General features: G+C 27.0%; 1 protein-coding gene across 2 annotated transcripts in view; it reads right to left on the reverse strand.

Annotated features, from left to right (window-relative positions):
- Nucleotides 1–2108: 2108 nt before the first annotated feature.
- The window catches only part of LOC101238158 (receptor-type tyrosine-protein phosphatase eta), a 112607-nt gene continuing 100114 nt past the window's right edge, over nt 2109–14601 (reverse strand). For both annotated transcript variants that reach the window (XM_065801239.1, XM_065801238.1), the window contains exons 12-16: nt 10191–10495; nt 9984–10100; nt 6007–6188; nt 2994–3129; nt 2109–2888 (exon numbers count right to left, since the gene is read on the reverse strand). In XM_065801239.1, coding sequence (XP_065657311.1) covers nt 2673–2888; nt 2994–3129; nt 6007–6188; nt 9984–10100; nt 10191–10495 — 956 coding nt within the window. In that variant the 3' untranslated portion in view covers nt 2109–2672. The remainder of the gene's footprint in view (nt 2889–2993; nt 3130–6006; nt 6189–9983; nt 10101–10190; nt 10496–14601) is intronic.

Raw genomic sequence — 14601 nt, forward strand, 5'->3', positions numbered from 1 at the left:
ACTGTCATATAAAACATGGCTCAAAAGTGGAGTTGTCACTTAAGGAGTTGATACTTATGGGTGAATTTAAATGTTAAATTACTATATACGTGCGAACACAGTGTAAATGAAACTAGAATGTTGCGTAATTCGTAACTGATCTTTATTTTTAAAGCAAATTTTACAATTTTATAAAAAAACTTTTTGTATTAAGTTAACTAAAATAAAATATTTATAACTAATGACTTTGTCTTTTAATTAGTACTAACCTCACGGAACGACTTATATATTGAAAATACTTGTTTCTTTTTTTTTCCTTTTTAACCAGCTTTTTTGAGATCTGGCCTAATTGATTCTAAATAGACGATAGACTAATAGGCGGTTCTAAATTATTTTGGTTAAATATGCGTTTTCTAAATATTTTATTTATATTTATTTCATTTGTAGATTTTGCGTTAGGTGCTAAAAAAATAGGAAAATGGTCTGATATATTGGATTTTATTTTTGGAAGATTCGGCCTTTTTGGAGGTCGTTATCAAAAATATCAGTTGTAATAATATTGAAGATAATAGAGCAGATCTGTTAGTTACTCTAGTTGAGAGGTTGATTGTAGTTTTATGACAACAAGTTAGAAAATAGTTGGGTTGATTGTAGGTTTATGACAACAAGTTAGAAAATAGTTGGGAGGTTGATTGTAGGTTTATGACAACAAGTTAGAAAATAGTTGGGAGGTTGATTGTAGGTTTATGACAACAAGTTAGAAAATAGTTGGGAGGTTGATTGTAGGTTTATGACAACAAGTTAGAAAATAGTTGGGAGGTTGATTGTAGGTTTATGACAACAAGTTAGAAAATAGTTGGGAGGTTGATTGTAGGTTTATGACAACAAGTTAGAAAATAGTTATTACAGCAAAAAAGAAACGACAACGCATCTGATTTTTAAAATTACAAAATCAGTTTTCAAATTCCAAAATCAGTTTTCAAATTTCAAAATCAGCTTTCAAATTCCAAAATCAGTTTTAAAATTCCAAAATCAGAAAACAATGAAATTGGTTTAATAATGAAATTGGTAAAATAATGAAATAACGAAAATCAAATCATCTGAACTTAGTTTTGGTTATTAAATCAAAAAAAGTCTTAGAAAAATTAAATCTCCATTTAAATTTTCTAAGAATTATAATTTTCTAAGAAAAAAAAAAAGAATTTTCTAAGAATGTCATGTCTTAATAATGTCCTATTACGTCTGTAAGCCGTTCTTCAAATTGAAATTTTTTTTAATAAAGAAATCAAAGTGGAAGATGAGGTTGATCATTTTGTTAAAATGGTCAATCACACCTTTAATGTTGATTTAAAATTCATGTTCATGATCGTTCCACGATGATTTGAAATCAGACGTATCTTTTTGACAATGAACTTAACCAATCCATTTTTTTGACTTTTTTACCTTTATTATTTAAAGAACCACCTCAAGATATCTATTTACTCAATAATTTAATGTAACCAATATGAAAATATTAGATCCGTTAAAAATCTCAATATTTTATTCTACACCTCTGAGGTGTTTTAAATCAATGTAAAATAAAAAGATCTGATTGAACTTTGCTTATTCTTTGGTTTTATTAAAATTATAATTATCTACACAACTCGAGCGGCCATAGACATAGTTTTACTTATGGGCCAGAATGACGCAAAGATGGGCCTGTATATATTATTGCATAAACAGACGTTTAACACAACATTCAAGATGCCATTATAGTTAGGCTGCTAAATCAAATTTTCTTTGTTCTTAAATTGACCTAAAAATCTTTAAACAAAGCAGAGCATAGAGCAACATAGAAGTTGATTAAGTTTTACGCCGCTTATTCTTAACTAAGTTAATTTATGGGTAAATCGGGCATTGAACCTCAGATATTTTGATCTGAAGTCAGTATTCTAACCATAATGCACCACAGCTGCTTCATTGATTTATTATGAAATACTTTTATTCTTATTACTGTAGAGTAATAAGAAACATCTGTTCTGAAAAATCTTAGCAAGTAACACAAAAAGCAGGCACTCCCAGTAGTATTGTTAAAAAAAGAAGAACTTTATCTACTAACCCCCCTCCCACGCAAAAAATACACGGACACATAACGACTCATAAGCTTATATTTGTATTAATATAACATCATATTAGTTGTATCATAAAAATAATATTTCATCATTTAAAAACTTAATATAAGTTTAATTAAAATTAGTAGGGGTAGAATTTAGTTAAAATAAAATCTCTTTCCTTCTTAAGAGCCAAAATAGAAACTATTATTGTTAAATGAATAAAATAAAGTTGTAAAAAATAAAATAAAAGATATGCCAGAAAACTAGAGAGATAAAGCTAGCAAAAACAACAAACACCATTTACTGTTTAGTTTTGTTGAATGTTTTCATTAAAACGTTAACATTAGGGTCACCAGATATCCGGGTTCTACGGAGGAAAATACAGTGCCAAACCTATAAGTATCGAACTTTTCACAGCACTCTCCCTCGTAAAATTTGGACATATGGTAACCCTAGATAATATTCAGTCGTTATTTTCAATAACTTTTAATGTTATTACAAAAAAAAACAACTTCGTCAGTATTGGCGACTTCAACAGATCAATCAACTTCTTTAGATCAAGTAGTTTTAATAAGAAAAAACTTCGTTAGGATAAACAATTTAGCTAGAACAAACAACTTCTTCATTATTGAAACCTGAATTTGTACGTCCAATAACGTTTTTTAGAGAGTTTGATGAAAGAAAAGTACTTTGTGCGTCAGTAACATTTTGTTCATTTCTTACTGAAAGTGTGTTCTTGTTTTCGATAACTTCGTCGATTCTTTGACGTTTTTTTGTGAGTTCCAAAGCACATGCGTATATTAAAGCATAATCAGCCTAATGAAGTGAAATCATTAGAAATATTTTTTGCATTAAGATTTTGTATGAATTTTTTAGTTTAAAAAAAATTCCAGAAAAAAATTTATACTAAAAAAAATTTACCTCGGTTTGAATTATCCCTTGTCTTTGTTGACGTAAAGTATAAATTGTTCGAAATATATTAACGTTGCCAGAAGACTCAATTTCCTCTGCAATAGATTTCAGTGCAATATAAGTGCCAAGTTGACCTCCTTCGAAACTAAGTTAAAAAGTAACCAAACGTGTCTTCAGAAGATTTCAATAAGATTTTGAATTTAATTACTAGATTTACATAACTTTTAAATAAAAACACACAAAAACATACACACACACATGCACACATATACACACAAACATACACACACTTGCACTCACACCAACATACACACAAACACATACACAAAACACAAATAAAAAGACATACAAAAACACACACACATGCACATACAGAAACTTAGTTTTTGATATTTTTACTTGAAAATATAAATTTGAATGCATAATTACAAATATATAAATTGAAAATTAACTATATTACATTTATTACATTTAAAAAATATTAGTCAATATTCATATATATTTAATATTCATAGTTAATAATATAAACCCTATAAAATTTGATCAAACCTCCTTAAAGAAATACTTAAATAGATTATAATTTTGTAATATGCAACATTTGGGTTTACTTTTTCTTTTAACAAACACTACCATCAGACATGTGCAACTTATTATTTACATATTTTTTTTAAAATTTAATTTTTTCAATGTCTTTACCTAATAATATTTTGTAATATAAAATGATTTAACCAGGATTAGCAAAATATACACACATGTTTTCATATTAAATATATAATGTATGTATTATCATATGTATGTATATATACATATATGTATTTATACGAAATACATAATATATGTATTATCATCAGCTCCACCACAACTACTGCCACAACCATCATCACCATCATCATCATAATCATCATCATCATCATATTGTTGTCGTCGTCGTCGTTGTCATCATCATCATCATCATCAGTATCATCATCATCACCATCATCAGTATCATCATCATCACCATCATCAGTATCATCATCACCACCATTGTCAGTATCATCATCATCATCATCATCATCATCATCATCATCATCATCATCATCATCATCATTATCATCATCATCATCAGTATCATCACCATAATTGAGAAGTTGCGAGAAGTTATAAGAAACATCCAATTTTTGCATGAAATTTCTAATTATGTCATTTTTATAATATAATATAATATAATCTTGATTATCTCATTAACTAATATATAATATAATATATTCTTAATCACCTCCTTAACTGAATTTTTCATGTAATCAGTAATAGCCTTTATTTCTCTTAGTTTTTTTAAAAAAACTTTTCCTTCTACCTCTAACTTTTTCTCCTGAAACTCTCTACATGTTTCATACCTAAACATCTGCACGATTATGCTCTACATGAACAGACCAATGATTATGCTCTACATGAACACACCAATGATCAGCTTTACACTACCTATTATATACACTCACTTTTTCCAATTATTTTCCAAGTCTAAGATTATTGTTTTTTTTTTGTCTTTAGAATCCCACCATATATCCATCTTTTTTCATCATCATCTGATCATTATCTTCCATATTCTTTCCACAAGCTGGCCATGTTTACTACCATAGGTCATATCATTCTGAATGCATATGGTGTATAACTTTCTTTTACTCATTAATAATGCACTTCTTGCTGTTTGTAGTAGAGATTTTTCTCTAAATTTGGGTTAGAATTACTTTAATATTGCACCTATTGTCTTTTTTGCCCCATCAGCCAATTGCCTACCAACTGATCCATTTTTATTGTCCGTATGATAAAAAACTCTATATCAATAGTACACTTTTTACACTCAAATCAACAATATTAGGAGCACCTTGAATACCACTATTTAAACTATTTAAACAACAGAGTTTAACAGCAGGAGCAAACTCTTTTTCTACAGTACGAGCCATTTTTTAGTATTTTCTACTAGCTTATTCTTGACTTAACAATGCACTAGATTTGTCTCACTCATCTTTATCTTAAGCTTCCATTCCTTCTTTTTAATATTCTCAGTATTATTTTTTCCTTTATCTCTGCAATCAAACATGATTTATCTGTTTGTTTATAATGGTAGCACTGTAACTATCACTATAAACAAATAAGTTTAACTTTTTAGGGAGCATCCAAGACAATAATAAAATACAAAAAACTGATATCTAATGTACACTATAACTTTAAAATCCCTCCCTTCTTTTGGTTTGATTGCTATTCTGAAATTTCATATATAGTCATGATAACTTTTACTTTTTTCAATATCTAAATAAACTCAACACAGTATCTCTCTTGGTAATCTGTCAAAGGTTTTTTCAAGGTTAGCCGACCTACAGATCTTTTTTTTTCAAATTTTTTTTTGAAAGTTGCCTTACAATTAATATTGCAACTGTTTTTCCCTTTTTTTTTTTTGTTGCCCTTATACATACATACATATCTACATACATACATACATACATACATACATACATACATACATACATACATACATACATACATACATACATACATACATTCATACATACATATGTATTAATAAGATTTTTTTATTTGTTTTAAGTTTGCTGCAAAAGAAACTCTGCATAAAGTGCAAATCTCTTTTGAAACTTTGCTTTCAAACAAAATTTCTTATTTAAAATTTAATTTTATTTAAATTGTAATGCTGTTACAGAAACCTAGAAGTTGCTGGTAAAGAGGTAAGACTGAGAACTTTCACAGGCATAATAATATCATTTCTAAATATCATGCCTAAATTTATAACTGTCATCCATCAAAAACCAATTAGTGGTAAAAAAATCCAAAAACTTAAAATTTAATTTGAATGCCACAAAAAATCAATAGTTTTTAAAATAAAACTATAAGCATTAAAAAATCTAACAGAGTAACAAGAAAATGTAAGATTTACTTATTTCTAAAGGGTGACAAGTTGGACACAGGGGTCAGTAACAGAGTCATAGGGATGGCTCTAATATAGAAATATAAATTTAAAATGATAAAAAACCTTGAAACTAATAAAATTCTTTTGGCATCAACTTTTACTTTTTCTTCCTCAGATTCTTGAACAAAGTTGAGAAAATGTGATATGTTTTCCAATGAAAGATTCTCGCATTTTGGCCATTTAAGATATTGATAGAATGTAATTAACTTTCCTTCACCTGCCTCCTCTGATGCTTCCATGTCTGACTAAATTAATTTTTTTTTATTATTTATTATTTTCATTTATTATATAAATACTCACAAAAAAATTGTTTTTTTTTCAAATACTTAGTTAAAGTTATAAATTGTTTATTTAACTTTGATAAACAAAAAAATATTTAAAATTAGTTGATGTAACAACTCCAATCTGAAAGAAATTTCTAAACAGAAAAAAATTCAACTTTAAAAAAACTGCTTAAAGAATCTGCTCATAAATTGGTATACAATTGTTGTAATTTCATCAAATTTAAAGCAGCTGAATATTCTCCTAAACATCATAAATGCCTTATTAAAATAAATTTTAAATGCTTTATTTTAAACACCATAAATGCTTTATTTTAAACATCGTAAATGCTTTATTTTAAACATCACAAATGCTTTATTTTAAAGCATTTTACATTAAAGTAATCTTTTTAATTTTCTTTCATAAGTACTCGGTTTTTCTTGCCATGTCTTTCTTCCTATGTTAAGGTGCTTATTTATCATAAAATTTAATAAAGTTATTTATCATAAAATAATGATAAATTCATTTAATAAAGTATGTATCATCTTATTATAAAAAGACATACAATAAGATTTGACATTTTAATGTTTGATATAAAAAATGCAGATTCTTTGCTAAGTTTTAACTCTAGTCAAAATGCCATAATAGTAATAGCAAAAAAAATATAGAAACCTTTCTTGTTTAAAACAGCAAAAAAAATATAGAAACCTTTCTTGTTTAAAACAGCAAAAAAAATATAGAAACCTTTCTTGTTTAAAACAGCAAAAAAAATATATAGAAACCTTTCTTGTTTAAAACAGCTTTTTTTTTTACCTCAATTAAAATAACAACAGCAAAAGCTATTTAAATTCCATCAGAATTAAATTCCACCACTATGCAATACTAAGATCTTTCGTCACTTTTTTTTTATAACAAACATGTAAATTATTATACAATAAATCCCAGACCTGTCAAATGAATTTTTAAAAAGACCAAAGAGAGTTTAGCACAGAAAAAATTTGAAAAAAAAATATGATAAATAATATATATTCAAAAATCTCAACAGCATATACTTTACAATAAAAAACCATACCCTTTATTTTTGAATTTATGTTTTTTTAATTATAACTTTTCTTATTTATAATTTATGAGTCTAATTTGTTGATTATCAATAAGCATAACCAAAAACCTTAATTCCTTAATAAAACTAACTATAATCAATTTAAGCACAAACTACAGCCATATTTAAATCTTTTTCCAAAAAGACAGCCATGTATAATTCCCTTTTTCAAAAAGACAGTCATAAATAATTACCTTTCTAAAAAGACAGCCTTGTATAATTACCCTTCCAAAAAGCTATAAAATGCCAAGAATTATAAAGAAACACCAATTTTATTGCTGAGAAAATATATTATGGAGATGATTATATAAGAAACTTGTTTCACTTTTTTCACAATTTCAGTGATTGAAGTAAAATTTAAAGTCTCAATCTTTTTGTTTCATTAATAAAATTAAAAATCATAATATATCAAAATATCAAAACTCATAAATATTAAATTCTCATACATCACAAAAAAAAATTAATTATTAAAGATTTTATCTGTTCAAACAATTTGAAGGTATCTTTATGGATGTAGACTGAGAATTTGCAAGGTTCCTTTAATATGCAAAGTGTTTTCAAGTTCAAAATTTAACTTATCAGTAATTTCATACACCATATATATAAGTTGCAACATTAGCTGTAAAGTTTTTGCAAAGTGTCTTGTTTTGGTAGGTTTCTTGTTTTGTAATAGGAGTTCCTCTTTAACTTTCTGTTCAAAAGAATATTTTCACTTCCAAAATTACAATAAAAGTAATTTTTAATATCTTACTGAGTAATTTGGAATAACTTCAACTAAATCTTAATTAATCTTTGTTAAAAATAATTATTTAGAAATTTTTAAAGCTTAGAATTTAATTTTTAAAAATGTAAAAAAAGTATGCAAAGAAAGTAGATAAGAGAAATATACAAAGAAAGTAGCTAATAAAACCTTTTAAATGAGGGACAGTTTTACTATTGGTGACAGTGTACTGATATGGAAAAACTTTTAGAAGGAATTAACATCTATGCTTAGCTAAGATGCAAAATTAAGTTAAGCAAACATATCAAACAGGCAATGACCCCTCATTTTTTGGCTAATATTAGTAATCTCAAGTATAGCAGATTCCACTAATAAAGAAATAGATATTGGAATAGATTTAGCATCTTCAAAGAACCTAGAATTTTTCACACTTTTGGTTAATTTTAAAACAGAAGTTGCACCATTTCAAAAGTTAATGCTCCATAATAATATTGCTATTGAAATATCTCATAATTGAATTATTGAATTTCACAAAGATTTTGGTGATTAATTTTTGCATTTTGCGTAATGGTGCTATAGTTTTTAATTTTTTTAGTTCCAATAATAACATTCTAATAACAATGAATAGATGACTTACTATTATATAAATCTTAAAAACAATGGAAGATGACTTACTATTATATAAATCTTAAAAACAATGGATAGTTGACTTACTATTATATAAATCTTAAAAACAATGGATATACAACTTACTAATATATATAAATCTTAAAAATTGTTACCCCTTTAATCTTGGTTTAATAATAAAAAAAAAATCTTAACCGAAAATAAAAAAAATAGACTAATGTTCCATAATAACATTGTCGACTCCAACTCCATGTCTTAGAAAAATCATTTAAAACTCATAGATTGTGTGAAAATCATAATGATTGTGTTAATCAGAAACTACTGGAAGTTGATCAAGTACTTGTTGTTTTATATGCAAGTGTTTAAAAAATATTTTCATCATTTTATCTTATGCATAAGAAACGGATAAATTTAGACTCAATAATAATATGTTATTTAACAATAGAACATAACATATAAAAAATATTTCTTAAGTTATCTAAATTCAAGGTAAAAAAAACATGAAGATCACTTTTTCAAGAAAGCAACTTCAGGGTAATTGCAAACTTTTGAAGAAATTTAAAACTTGTTTTTTAGCCATTATCTACCCCATGATATAACATAATCATTATCAAAAAATCACCAGGAATAAAACACCCTAACACATATGAAGTGCCTTTAGCTAAACAAGTGTTTTGTGTGTGTATTGCTAAGCTGTGTAACATGCTTAACAAACTTTATATAAAAAACTATTATCTAATGTAATAAAAAAAAACAGTTATATTAGTTGTGTTTTTAAAAATATTTGCTCACATTTTATACAAAATATGAATAAATCTATATAAATCTTTTTGTCATAGTAAATGGCCATCCATACATACACAGTGGCCATCATACATATATGACTTACTATTATATACAGTGGCCATCATATATATACAGTGACCATTATACATATACAATGGCCATCATACATATACAATGGCCATCATACATATACAGTGCGCCCAGATATGATAATTATTCAAGCCCAAACCCTTTAACATTTCATGTGCGACCAAATTCATACTTATTTATTCTATTCACATAAAAATACTCCTCTATAATTATGTTTTTAATAAACCAAACAACTAAAATCTGCTTTTTCTTTCTCTAAGCATCTTCACAAAGCCTTACTAAATTAACTTAAGAAACATTAAAGATTAAATTTCCCCAAATTTAAAAAACTTCATGCTGAAGCCAAATAGTGCTTTTTGTATAAAATAAAAAACTATATATTATAGGGTACACATAAACAATTAAAGTAAATAAATATAAATATAATATATAATAACAATTTATATTTTTTATTACCTTTAAAGTTAAAAGTAAGCACCAAGCTTTATAACACTTTTCAATATTAGACTTTTCAGATATCAACTTTAAAGAGAAATTATTACACGATGTATCCGTCAAAAAACATTCAAGTTCCTATAAAAGTAACTGAATTATTATTTATCTAAATATAATATACTGATGCTAATATAGATTATTTTTTATAGAAAAGAAATTTTACCACACCTCATCTTCTTTTTCACTAAATAGTATCACAACCCACAACTTTTTTTTAATAACCATTTGCCAAAATGATTCGATCTTTTGAGGTTTAGGTGTTTCTATGACAACATAAGCTTTTTTATTCAGAAAAGTGTCTATATAGCTTGCATTAATGTAGTCAGTGTTATCAGAGTTATTTATTTTGACTCTATTATAGTCAAATGGTTTGAAACAACTATCTGGATCTTTAACATCAGCTACTAAAGATTTTTGATTATTTGAGAGGTTCTTCAAGATGAAATTAAACTCGGAGTTAATCTCTTTAGGATCTAAAAATATAAAAAAATATAAAGTTAACTCTTTATTTCCATTAGACACATTTAAATAACAGTTTATCTTCATTTAAATAAAAAGGCATAATGAGCTTCTGAGTTTACATTACAAAAACTCAGAAAATATGTTAAAAGAAAAAAAAAGAGTTCTAAAGCTAAAAGTAAAAAAAGCTGGGAACAAAGAAAAGAGTTAAAGAGCAAGAAAGTGATTGTCATGAGAACACGAGGACAGGAGAAAAAACTGTAAACTGTACTTGTCATGAGAACACGAGGACAGAAGAGAACTCTTTAATTAAAGATAGAGAATGGAATCAGGAATAAGAAAATGGAAATCAAAATTAGAAGAGGCAAACTCAGCAGATACTAGCTTAGCAATGGATTACATATAGAGTTTCCATGAGAAGTCAGTAGTAATAATAAGTACAGTACTCAGTCAAAGTGCTGCTATTTATTAATACAGAAACTTCAAGTATATTATAATAATTATAGCAGTAAACCAGTTTTTTATTTGGGTTAAAATTCACCAGACACTGCAAACCCCAAGTTGCTACAAAAGAAATTGCATTTAAGATTGGCTGCTTGTTTTTTTGATTGGTTGCTTGTTTTTTTGATCTGCTGCTTGTTTTTTTGATTGGCTGCTTGTTTTAAATGTTCAAAAAGTGATGACTTTTGGCAAGACATTTTGTGTCATCAACATTCTATAATAACAAACACATTCTATAATAACAAAAAACATTAGATGAAAATATTCCATCATGTTCAAATATCCTCATTAAAAATGACAACTTTGCACAACAAACCAACAGCCCTTTTTATCAATTTTCTAACAGCAATGCAGTAAGTAGTAATTAGCCGCTAACTAAATTTACAGATTATAAACATGAAAAACAGACTGACATAGTAAAAGAAATAGCAGAAGTAATATTGTTAAATTGTTATGTAACTTTCAACAACAAACTATGATATCAAGAAATTAAAATATAATGTTCGACAAATAGAAAAAAGTGATGCTACCTTTAAAATATATCTCACAGTAGACAAGTTTACAAAATTTAAACCTATATAACTATTTCAATATTTTAAATGAATATCAGAAACCTTTAAAGCAACAAGCATAATATTTATTTGTAACACATGCTGTAATGAATGATAAGGCATACAACTACTTAATAAATAGTTTATTTTAATAATTTTTTTATTTACTTTAATAATTTATTTTTTTATTTACTTTAACAATTTATTTTTTTATTTATTATTTTTTTAGTTATTACATTATTTTAGGATTTTATTGTTGCTTCTCATAACTTTTTTTTTTAGTTTTTTATAAGTTTTTTAAGTCATATAGTCATACTATTATCTTTATAAAAATAACTAATAATTTATAAAAATAAATAATTATTTTTAAAAATAAAAATAATTTTTAAAATAACTTTAATACAACATGACTTGTAAAAACCTTTTGGGAAGTTTTAGGAAGTTTTGGGAAGTCTACTTCAAAAAGATTTTCCTTTAAATTACAACATTAAGAGATTCATTAAATGGATAAATTACTAAATCTAGAAAAAGTAAGTTTTATGTCCCTGGGTTCACACTTATGTTGTTTAGACACAAACAACCTAAGTGAACTAACCTAAGTAACTTTTGTTGTTTGTGTCCAAACAAATGTTTCCTTAGCGCCTTTTTCTCATTTGAATATGACATTAAAAAAGAGTTAAAGCAATTTTTTACTATAAAGTGCTCTTACTGGCTTAAACATGCTCTGCAATTGAAGGTTTACAAGCTCCTTTTACACTTAACCACAAAAAAATTTGGGTTTTAATATAAATCTGTTTTTTACCATATATATATATATATATATATATATATATATATATATATATATATATATATATATATATATATATACATATATATAGGGTAAAGTAGTCTAATACCGCCGGCAGCTTGTACCGCCATTTCATTTTTTAAAGTTGGCTTAAAGAATATTTAGTGGCGCAATTTAGGAAACATTGTCAGAACTTCTTAGATAAATCATTTTTTAGTTATAAAACATCAAATTTTTTGAACTTTCGACCATTTTATTATGGCTTTGAGTCATTCGTAATTATTCTATACAGTGTAGAGAGCATGATGCGGTAGTGGTGTAGTGAGCAGTGTAGAGTGCAGTAGTGAGCAGTGGTGTAAAGAGCAGTGTAGAGAGCGTGATGTGGTAGTTGTGTAGTGGTAGAGCGCTTGCTTCATAAGCGAGAGGTTCCAAGTTCGATCCCCACCACGCCCCTGGTAGTACCGCACTCAACTTGTTTCTCCGCGCAGCGGCCTTGTTTGTCAAGGAGTTATAGAGTTGTTGTTCGTGTTTTGGAGTTATAGAGTTGAGAGAGGATTATAACCACAATTAAGTAGTCTCCTCATCTGTAGTGGCTTTCTGGGCCTTGGGGAGGTGAAATAACAAAACAAAAAAAACAAAAATTTTAGACCATTCTTTTTTTATCATTGATCAAAAAAGTATTGTTTCTATTTATACTTGCTCAAAACAATGTTTTATTGTTATAAATTTATTCATGTGCTAAATAAATTATTTGATTTTTGCAATGTTCACAATGTAAACAAAAAAAAACCATTTTACATAAAACATTGATATCTGGCGAATATGGCCATACTTTAATTGGCTAATAATGCCACATGTTTATTTTGATTTTCAATATTGAGATTTTGTGTATATGTTGTAATTGCATTTGAAGCTTGTAATTTAATGTTTTTGTTCTCAAATTTACTTTAAACTACTTTAGTTTAATGTTAAAGTTTAAAAAAATGAAACAAAAATGTAAACTTTAAAATTCTGTTAATATTATTTAAGTTTTTATAATAAGCTGCACTAATTGCATCAGTTAACGAAAAAATAACTGTTTAGGGAATACATTTTCCTTTTAAACGTACTTTTGTTATTGCTATCTTTTCACAACCTTATTATTCTATTGTTTTAAACTTAAAGATGTTTATAAAAGCTTTCGTTGTCACTTTTGTTAGAAATTTGTCAAACATTATTTTTGTTCTTTTTACAATAACTAACCTAAAAAAATAATTATCAGGGCAAAATAGAAAACAGAAGATTTGAAAAAGGTACTATATTCTGTTAGAACTGGAAATCCAGTAGCAGCAGCATCACAAGATTATAACATTCCTCAAAGAACTCTCAAAGACTGGTTAACGAGAAAGGATAGATCACCAAAACATAAACTAGGTTGAAAGTGCATTATTCCCAAAACAGTAGAATCTGAGTTGAAGAAAAGAGTATTTTGTCTTCAAGAAATAGAATTTGGTATAACAAGAATACAGCTTAGAAAATATGCATATGAAATATGTACTTTTATATGCATATGAAATATGTCAGTTTTGTCCATTTATTAAAATGAAATATTAAAATTAAAATAACTATACTAATGAAATAAATAATTTCAGGCAAAGATTGGCTTGCAAGATTTCTCAGACACCATCCTGATGTTGTTCCTAGGAAATGTTAAAGCTTGAGTTATAGTAGGCTAATGCAATTCAATGCTGAAACTGTTCAAAACTTTTACAATCTTGTTGATAAAGTCTACAAAAAACTAACTTTGGCACACCATTCTGAATTGATTTACAAAATCAATGAATCTGGATTGCAATTAATAATGACTGGCACTCATGTAGTAATGGCAAAAAAAGGAGCAAAGCCTGTACACACAGCTACTTATGCAGATAGAGGAGTAACTGTTACTCTAGTTGCATGTACAAATGCTACTGGAACCGATTGGATTCCACCTATGATTTTGTATAAAAGAAAAAATTTTAAACATGAGTACGGGGATAACTTGCCACCTGGAAGTATTTTTGCATGACTCCAAAAGGATATATTACTAATGAAGAATTTGTACTTTTTTGCATCATTTTAACTAGCACCAATTACCAGGAAAAGCTTTGTTGATTTTCGACCCACATCGTAGTCATTTGGATATTGATGTAATAGAGGAAGCCGAAAAGTTAAACATCCATATGCTTTGTCTTCCAGTACATTGAGTCACGAACTTCAACCTCTGGACAAAAGCATTTTCAAACCATTAAAAACTTAC

This window comes from Hydra vulgaris, chromosome 07 (genome assembly GCF_038396675.1).
Source record: "Hydra vulgaris chromosome 07, alternate assembly HydraT2T_AEP".
NCBI lineage: Eukaryota > Metazoa > Cnidaria > Hydrozoa > Anthoathecata > Hydridae > Hydra > Hydra vulgaris.